The 9560-nt window shown below is 52.2% G+C and overlaps 1 protein-coding gene across 1 annotated transcript; it reads left to right on the top strand.

Moving 5' to 3' along the window:
* The first annotated feature begins 550 nt into the window (after positions 1–550).
* ENDOD1 (endonuclease domain containing 1) lies at positions 551–9284 on the top strand. Its single transcript, XM_425648.7, has 2 exons — positions 551–983; positions 6170–9284. The coding sequence occupies exons 1-2, from the start codon at positions 675–677 to the stop codon at positions 7301–7303; spliced, it is 1443 nt and encodes a 480-aa protein (XP_425648.3). The 5' UTR covers positions 551–674; the 3' UTR covers positions 7304–9284.
* Positions 9285–9560: the final 276 nt, after the last annotated feature.

Raw genomic sequence — 9560 nt, 5'->3', positions numbered from 1 at the left:
ACCCCACTGCTGTGAAAACATTAACTTTCCCACTTACCACAGCCATTCTTTTACCCATCAGCCCAGCAGTAGCTGCTGTAGGCTCACAGGCAGGTGACAGCCGATCGTAAACTCGAGGAGTGGTTTCATTCCTTGTGTTATTATTTTGGCCAGCTCTACGTTTGGCCACGCATGGGCACGGCGCTGGCAGCAATAGAGGACACCCCGCAGAGGGGCACGGCGTATTCCCGGCGTCGCTGACATCCCGCAGCCTCTCCTCCCCAACTCCCCCCCCTCTCCCTTTCCTTCCTCTCCCTCGGCCAGGCTGGGGGCTGCGGACGGCAGCTCTCCCCTTCTTCTGGGCGCCGAAGCTGACTTTGCGGCATCCCCCCCGGCAGCCCCAGGAACAGTTCTGGCTGCGTCAGCCCAAATTCCTCCCGGGGACTGTGCTGCAATGCAGACACCACACCCCGCTGCTACATACGGCACCGCCGAGGGCTTCCCTCCTCCTCCTCCTCCTCCTCCTCCTCCCAACGAGCCGCGATGATTTCGGGTTGCCCGGCGTTCCGGCGGGCGTGAGCGCGGCACCGCCCGTGGCCGCCGCCGGCAGCAGCGCCCGCTGCCCTCAGGGACCGCCGCCCGCCGGGGTTCGCCTCTCTCTCCGCACCTCCAGACCTGCGCCGCTCTCAGCCCGGATGGAGCGGGCCGTGAAGATGTCAGTGCTGTGTCTGCTCTGCGTGTCGCTTTTCCCGAGCTTTTCCCTGGGCAGAGTCGTCGGCAAGGACGAAGCCGGTTTTGCCGAGTGTAACGCTTTCTTTCCCGGCCGGGTCCCGCCGGAAGGATTCACAGAGCCCTTCCACGTGAAGATCTGTCAGCAGTACAACGGGGAGCCGCGCTTTGCGACCCTCTACAGCACCAAGGACAAAATCCCTCTTTATTCCGCTTTCAAGTACAGGGGGGCAGCCCGAAGCGGGCCGCAGGGGAGCTGGCTGCTGGAGCCGCAGGTAGGTCCGCTTCCCTCGGCGGGGGGTGTGAGGGGGGGCTGCTCCAAAGTGAACAGAGAAGAGCTCGTCGGGAGAGCCGGGTGCGAGGGCGGCGTGGGGGAGAGGAGAGCCCTCCCTGCCCCAGCTGCCTCTCCGCCCTGCAGTGCCGGGGGGTGCCGGGACAGAAGCCGGCTGAAGTTTCTGTCCTCCCCGCTGTGCGGAGGCAGAACGGGCGTGGGCGGCACTGCAGCGCCGCGCCGTCCCCGCGCTGTGGGCTCGGGTAGCGGAGGGCTGCCGGCTGCTGCAGGGCGGTGCGCGGGGCAGGCCGCGGCCTCGGGGCGGTCGGCTCCCCTGGCTCTTGCACCACCTGAGGCCGCCATGCCGCCTGCTGCGCCTCGGGCCCGGCTCTCCCACCTGCTCGGGCAGGCCTGAAGGCCTTCCAGCAGCAACTTCCCTTCTTGCTCCTGCTTTGACCGCCTCACGCTCACACTGCTCCCCAGGCTTTGTGTTTCTTGCCTCAGAAATCTGCTCGGCCCCAGAAGCCTCGAGTTGCTGTGGCCTCCCACCTGTGTAGCCCGTGGGATGCAGTCGCTGTGTTCCTGGGTGACACCAGATGGTGACAGCATCAAATTGCTGAGAGCTTCGAGGACTTTTCTTCTACGGAGCGAGTTGCTGTCGTTAGTGCTAAACAGGAAAAGTCATACAACTGTTTGAGTTGGAAGGGACCCTTAAAGTCCATCGAGTCCAACTCCCCCTGCAATGAACTGGGACACCTACAGCTGGATCTGGTGTTCAGAAATTAGAACAATCCCCTGGACTCTTTTGCTTCCTTCTCTACTCCTTTGGCTTCTGAGCCATTTGTTTGCCTCTTTCCTTCTTTTTCAACTGCAAAGCCTCCCGACTGATATTGTGATGCACATTGAGAGGGATGCTCCACATACAGCCCTGCCTGACTGCTGGTCAAGATGCAGAGCTTTACTGAGGGCCAATGAGCTCCAGGCAAAAGAAGCCTCACAAATTTTAGTTTGGAGGAGAGAAGGCTGCAGGGAGACCTCCTCATGGCCTTCCAGTACCTGAAGGTAGTTTACAAGCTGGAAAGGGACCAACTTTTTACATGGTCTCATAGTGCCACGACAAGGGGGAATGGCCTTGAGCTAAGAGAGGGGAAATTTTAGTTAGATGTTAGAAAGAATTTTTAACTCAGAGGGTGGTGAGGCACTGGCACTGCTGCCCACAGAGGTTGTGGGTGCCCTATCCCTGGAGGTGCTCAAGACCAGGTTGGATGGGCCCTGGGCAGCTTGAGCCCATGGTGGGGGGCAACCAGCCCATTGCAGGGGGTTGGAATGAGTCGAGCTTTGAGGGTCCTCCCAACCAAACCTATTCTATGATTCTATGAAAGTGAAAGGCTTCCAAAACAAGATGTGCACTTGTACCACAGTGAAGGAGTCAGCTAAGGAAAGGTCCCGGTATGGCCACCTTGGAGGAGGCTGTGCCGGGGATGGGGACATCACTGATCCCCATATCTGAAAGACATCATAAATGCCACAGCAGGTGGCATTATGGAGGGAAGGAGGACAGAGGTCGTCTCCCTCCTGCTTACCGTATCCCCCACTCAAGGTTTTGATGAGTAGGATAATAGTGGAGAACTTGCCTATTGCTCACTCAATGCTGAAGCCCTTATGGGGCTGCAGAGCGCCCAGTAAAGGCGGGTGGGATGAAGGCTAGAGCAAGACTATCAGTGGTGGGACAGGGCACTTGTGCTCTTTCTGGCTTAGAAGGATCATGCCTTGGGTGGGCAGCAAGGCTGCAGTCCAAGGTTGATGCAAGAGGAGAAAGTGGAGAAGAGATTTCTCATCTATCACTCACGTTCCTTGTGCTGGGGCTAAGTCAAATGATGAAGAAAGGTCTTCACAACACCTGCTCTGCAGTAAGGCCCTAAGGATTACATTGGTTCATACTGAGATAGTCAGGTACAAATGGGCTGAACTGCACAGTGGTATGTGCTTTTTTATGTGTGCAAGCACACCCACGTGGAGATGGAGGAAGCAGGAGGAAATTGCTATAAAAATTCTCTCTGCACTCTGATGGGTGAGTCAAGGTTGTCACATGCTTTTTTTTTTTTTGTTGGTAATAGATCAGGATATAAGTTGTGAGGGCTCTGTCTCACGCCCTGCATGTCTACCTGCTCAGGAATGTGTGTACCAGAAACAAATGCCAAATGTAACACTGAGGCAGTCATTGGCTGAGGAGTAAGAGGAATGTCAGGACTATCCACAGCTGATTGGCAGCTGGAAACAGTGAATTAACCTAGCAAGCAGGACTGTTAAAAAATGAGAGGGCAGGAATGGTAGGATTATCAGGAGACTGATGGGATGCCTCAAGGCTTGGGCCCCAAACCTGCTCTGTTGCTGACTTCTTTTAGGACAGGAGGTAATAGTTGTGCCAGAGGAGATTCAGGTCGGATATCAGGAAACATTTCTTCTCAGAAAGAGTGGTGAGGCATTGGCACAGCTGCCCTGGGAGGTGGTGCAGTCACTGACCCTGGAGGTGTTCAAGCACCGTGGAGATGTGGCACTGAGGGACGTAGTCAGTGGGCGTGGGGGGGTGGGCTGACAGCTGGATTAGGTGAGCTCAGAGATCCTTTCCAACCTTAATGATTTTGTGATTCTTAGGTTTAAGAGCAAGCCACTTTGGCCTGCAAGCCAATAGTTTGGTCTGAATCTTGGCTTGAGAGAAATGAAGAACACTGGAGGTGCTTCTTCTTTTCTAATCCAGGATAGCCTGGGTAAATATCCTGGTGTTTTCATCTCGTTGGTGACTTCCATCAGCCAGAGGACCAAGGCAGGATTTGTATCACTCAGCCACAGCTACGTCTGAGCTGCTGTTCTTATCAGCCTTGGTCATTAGGAGAAACGTGCTTCTGGAGCCTCCTGTGGCCTTCCTGCAGCAGAGACCGTGAGACAGCATGAGGTTCACTCCCTTCTGTAGAATAACAACCCCTACTTTATGAAGCACGTATTATACTGATAGGTGCTTGGGCTCTAATCCAAACAGGTGTTTGGATGCATAATTTATTTCTAAATCCTCACAGGATCAAGTTGTTTGCCTGTCTGCTTGGGCCTTGCCCCATGCTATTGCAGGGTACTTTGGCAGGAGGATTCATGCTTGGCCCACCGATGCAGGTGTGCTCTTGTTGCAACACAAACCAAAGGCTATGGGAATCAGAATGCAGCTTGTGTGAAGGTTAGATACAGTGCTACAGACAGCTTGCCTTTGGAGCTGGATTACAGGAGGCATGAAATGCTCAGTAATACGTGAGTTATTACAGACCACGATATGAGTCACTGATGTCAGAGCCTTACGCATGTACAGCACACAGCCACATTTTTCATGTTCTTTCTTAATTGCATCCAAACAATCCCAATGGTATGTGCAAACCCTGGAGCTGAACAGCAAAGCAAGCACATATTTGCTTGATAGGCACCTCCAGGTATGCATGCATCAGCTCATAACCAGAGAAATTCAAGTCTTACGCCCATGCAGCTGGGGAGTCTCTGCAAGGAAACAGCTGCGCAGTCTCAGGTCTCCATGTCTTTGAACTGCAGCACCTCAGTCTCCCCTCACCATTTCCCTTATTCTGTCAAGAAGGCTGTGGGTGCCTGAGCAAAAAGAAAAAGCTGAGTCTTGTGCATCAGCGCGTAGAAATTCTTCCAGTCTTGAAGCAATACGGCTTCAAGATGAAGCAAGAGCCCTCCTAGCAGGCAGCCTTGGGTAGTGCAGCCCTCGGAAATGGTTCGTGTTGGCACTGTGTCCAGCCCTACTGCAGAGACTGCCCTGAGGCCAGGCTGCAGAGGCTTGGCTGCTGCAAGAAGCAACCAGACCTCGATTGGTGCAGTTAGGATGATGGATAGCTGCATACACCGAGCACAGAGCATAGAGGAGGGGATTCAGGGAGCTCCAGCTCTGAGAGGGTGCCAGCTCCGTGTAAGGTTTCAAGGACATAGTCATGTGTCCAAGCACGCTCCAGGAGAGCCCAGGCACCAGGGAGGGTGACTGGGGGGGGTGATTCAAGACAGAATATGAACTGTCTGCTGTGTACATCTCCAAAACATGTGTTATACAGTGCAGTAAAGAGCCTAGAGGCCAGGAGCAAAGAGAGCAGATGTAATGGGGTCAGTGCAGTGCTATGATGGGAAACAGGAGGCAGCAACTTCCAGAGGCTGCATGGCACCACAGAATTCCTACCGGCATGCTTGCTCTCTAATTTGGGGAAGAAAATAGCAATCTGGCACACTCCCCTGGAGAGGCTGCAGTGTCAAGAGGAGTGTCCAAGGTGCAGGGAGAACTGCAGTCACCTGAGAAAGCCCTGAACACACTATGGTGCCCCAGTGCTCCAGCTCCCACTGTGTATGAGCTGCTTGCATAGCTCTGTGCAAGGTGCTGGGAGGGGTTGTTACTGCCTCTGGCTCCATGCAGTGGCAGGGGCAGACACAAGCTCATAGCACACATTCCACTGAGAACCTTGAGGACCTGTGGTGACAAAGTCTCCTCACCCACAGGATGCTGGGAGGTCATTAAAGATCAGGTTCAGACTGCTAATGACAAGCCCTGAGCTCAGTAAAATGACTGTGTTAAAGGCGGTGAAATTCAGGTCATCTGCCGTGTTGTCCATCTCAGTCAATTATTGGAGACAGGTAAATGCCTTCCTTAGGCATCCTACATATCATGCCTTTTGTTCTTCATTGCTTGGATTTGATTAAAGATGAGACAGCAGGTGCTTAAAAGAATTGGAAGTGCCTTCACCGTGGGAGGTGAGAACATAGACCTAAATCAATCCTTCTATTAAAAATTCCTTCTAGATTTTCCCTTAGAAACACCAAAAATCCCTTCAAGAAAATAAACACCGCTTTGAGGCTTAGTGGAGGATGGCTGATGTGCAGCTGGAGGCCGTGCTGTGCTGCAGGCCAGACTGGAGAGCTGCAGTCAGCACCGGCAGTCCAAACTGACACGTTTAGCAGGACAGCAAAGGCAGTGCACACCCTTCTGAAACCATTGCCACAAGGACAGTAAGGAAGGGGTGCAGGATGTGATCCATGGCACAGCATGTAGTGGCAGTCCTCATGGAAAATGTACTTCAAAGCCTATTTTACACATTGCTGTGTAGGAAGGTGAATTGCACGCACTAACTCTTCTCTCTGCTATTTCAGGTAGATGATCCAGAGAATGACCAGCATGAGATGGTGATTGAAACCGATGTTGTTGACTCTTTGGCCAACCTTGGTGCAAATCAAGCTTTGACCTCAGACTACGTGGGCTCTGGTTATGAGCGAGGGCTGCTGAACCCTAGCTCGCTCAACAAGGAAGACTTCCAAATGGCCACCTATACACTGACAAATGCTGTCCCTCTGCGTCCCTCTCTGAGCAAAACCTGGCACAGTGACATTGGGAGGGTGGTGGAGCAAGCTCTGATCCCTCATTGTTCCAAAAAGGACCAGCTGTATCTCATAGCAGGAGCAATTCCTTCCAGTGTCCGAGTTAAAGGCAAGGTGTCTGTGCCAGAGACCCTCTGGCTGGCAGCGTGCTGTGATGCTCCAGAAGGATGGTCTCTAGGACTGGTGAAAAAAGTCAGTGATGAAAGCAGTTTGGCAGACCTCACGGTGGGAGAGCTGGAGAAGCAGCTCCTAGCAGGGATTGACTTGTTCAAGGGCAACTGTGGAGAAGACAATGAAAGCAATGAGAAGATGAAAGCAATACTGCAAGCTGTTAGTCAGATCCGATCTGGAGAGCAGGTAGGAACAAATGACAAGGAGGAGGCCGAAGACAGTGGCTTGGTGAGGAAAGTGGTTGGCATAATTGCTACTCCTTTCATCAAACTTCTGGAACTCCTCATCTACCTGCTTGTGGAGCTGGTCAAATTTATGTTTTATTTTCTGTGGCTTGTTATCAAGCGAGTTGGCAGTACTCTTCTGGATGGAGTCTACAGCCTGTGGAACGGGACGGTGTCCTACCTTAAAGCCATCAGCATGGTGCTCATCAGCATCCCCTATGATGTGGGAAGGGTCATCGCCAACATCTTCTTGGGCTTTCTGGGAATTATTCGAGATGTGGCAGCCATCACCTATAGGATTCTACGCATCCCCATGGGCTTTGTCCTTCACCTCGCTTCTTTCCCTTACTACTCCATCTGTGCCATTCCCTCCGTTGTCACAGACATGGCCTCTGGGATCGGTGGCACCTTCTCACTGGCCATTGATGCCACAGCCTCCATTCTGCATGGCTTTTATTACGTGGCTACTCACATAGCCAAGCGGTTTATCCCTAAGGGCTCCTCTGGTGACTGATAGAGGTGGAAATCGAGGCTGCAAAGACAAAAAGTGAAAGAGGAGTGGGGAAATGCTTTAAGATATGTGGCCAAATGCTGTTGATCTTGTTCTGGTATTTATTGTAAGTGACATTAATAATATGGGGAGTAACAGGGAGGGCCGAGGTAACTTCGCGAGGGGACATCACCATTGCAACTCAAGCTCTATCCGTTTCAAAGTGTTTGGATTTTATCGGTGCAGGTCACAAACCTCCTGTGATTTGCAGACATCAAGCTGCTTCCTCTGGAAGATGCTCTCTGAATGTGGTAGAAGGCTGTTTCTTTCCTACTGAGACAACACTGAGACCTATGCATGGGCAGTGACCTCTGCAGAAACACATCCCTCGTGGTGCGGAGGTGGTGGTCTGGGGAAGGACTTCAGTTTCTGATAGAGAAAAGGTGGGCAGGCTGCAAGGCTTAGGGGCAAGATGGGGAGAGGGGAGGGAGTGGGTCCAAGTCGTGCCGCTGGTTGCACTGCTCACTGCACTGGAGTCCTGCCAGCAGAGCCTGGGAAGGAATTTGGCTGAGCGTGTTTCATAGCTCTCTGGACCAGCTGCCAGCTCCTTCCCTTCACCATACCAAGCTCACTTTCCCCAAACTATTCCCTGGTGACCAATCAAGATCTCAACCCCAAATTCCTTGCCTTGGCTGGTGCGCTCCAAAGCCCAGTAGAGCCATGTAGGTGACACTTAGGGCCTCGAATCAGCCCATGTGTCAGTGACCACCCTGCCCTGCCTCTGGTCAGAGCTGGTGGTTCATCTAACACAGAGCTGATCCTTTGTGCCAGAGATGTCTGCTGGATTGTGCCCAGGCTGGGGATTGGTACTGTGCTGGTTATCCTTCTTAGGCTTATTGTGAAAGTGCAGCTCAAGTGGCAGGGCGGTTGAAATTAGATGATCTTTGAGGTCCTTTTCAACCCAGGCCATTCTGTGATTCTATGATTCTATGTTTCTAAAATGATCCTCATGTGTTTTCCTGTACGACTGGTCTGGGTTGCTACCAGCAGGACTGATGTACTTACAAGGGGGACAGGGGGAACACATGACAGGGGAGGAGCAAGGGAGCACTGTGAGTAATTTTGCTGCTTTTACAGGTTTTATGTCTTAGCAGACCTTGCTTGGAGAACAGGTGGAGGTGAGGGAGGCCTGGGGCACAGTATGCATTCTGCTATGTAAATCTCTGTCCAGTGACTCAATTATGAGCAGTGTTCATGTCAGAAGGGCACCTGTCCCCTCTTCCGAACTCCCTGTTCTCACTGCTCCTGTTTCTTCAGCCCTTGTTCCCATGGATGTGACTCTGTGGGGACAAGAGAAGAGAGAAGGTCTAATCATGCAAAATCAACAACATTTGACCAATCCCTCCTTTGTGCTGAAGCTGTCATTGCAGCGGTGGGCACCAGTGTGGGTGCCCCAGGGTCCCCTCAGGAGGCATGTGTGGTGGCACCGATGTCAAAATGCAGCTTCAGCTGCCCCCCACATGCCTCTCTTGTGCCTTAAGCATGGCCTTATCTCTAACCTGCTCTCATATCCCAGTGCACTGTGGAGTTGGTGTCACCACATCTCCATCACCACTGTCACCTAGCGAGGTTGAGGCCAGCTCACAGGCATATCTCCGTGCTGCAGCCCTGGTTGCAGAGCCGCCAGTTCTTTCCATCCAGGAGGCTGCAGCACTGTAGGATTTGGGCAGATGTGGAGCCATACTATTAAAGTTGTCTGAACACGCTCGGATTCCAACATGAAGAACCCTGACCAGCACAGGTCATTTTTCTTCTCTGCTGCACGTCTGAGCAGGCAGTGGGAAATCTGCCTGAAACACCCAGTAATTGTTACAGAACAAGCAACATCCTGCTGCAGAGTATTGTTTCAGATTATTCTTATCTGGGCATGATTTATGGCTTGTGAGCTTTACTCTGTCCTTGGGAATGTATGGCTTTAACAAAATAAAAGTTACTTTTGCAAAGAGGGATGGCTATCACATTTCTGTCTCAACTGTAAATAAGATAACACAGCCCAGAGGGCTCTGGCTAATCAAGAAAGTAACAGCAGCATAGTTGTTCTTTTTTATGGCTTGACATCTGATATTAATGGTCCTTTTGTGCTTTTAAAACACCTTTGCGTTAACAGCACATTAAACGAGTTAATTCATTAAGCTACAGAATATGTAAGTAAGAGCTGGGGGTTGCAGGCAATGTCTGTAGCTCTGCATGTGCCTAAAGAGTCCCCTGCCAAGACAGGCTG

The sequence above is a fragment of the Gallus gallus genome, chromosome 1, assembly GCF_016699485.2.
Source record: "Gallus gallus isolate bGalGal1 chromosome 1, bGalGal1.mat.broiler.GRCg7b, whole genome shotgun sequence".
NCBI classification, from domain to species: Eukaryota; Metazoa; Chordata; class Aves; order Galliformes; family Phasianidae; genus Gallus; species Gallus gallus.
Note: the sequence above shows the minus strand (reverse complement) of the source record. Positions and strands in the feature narration are given on the sequence as shown.

Coding starts and splice junctions, on each gene's coding strand:
- ENDOD1 (XM_425648.7), top strand. CDS start 675: ATGGAGCGGGCCGTGAAGATGTCAGTGCTGTGTCTGCTCTGCGTGTCG. Junction 984..6,169: donor GCTGGCTGCTGGAGCCGCAG/GTAGGTCCGCTT, acceptor CTGCTATTTCAG/GTAGATGATCCAGAGAATGA.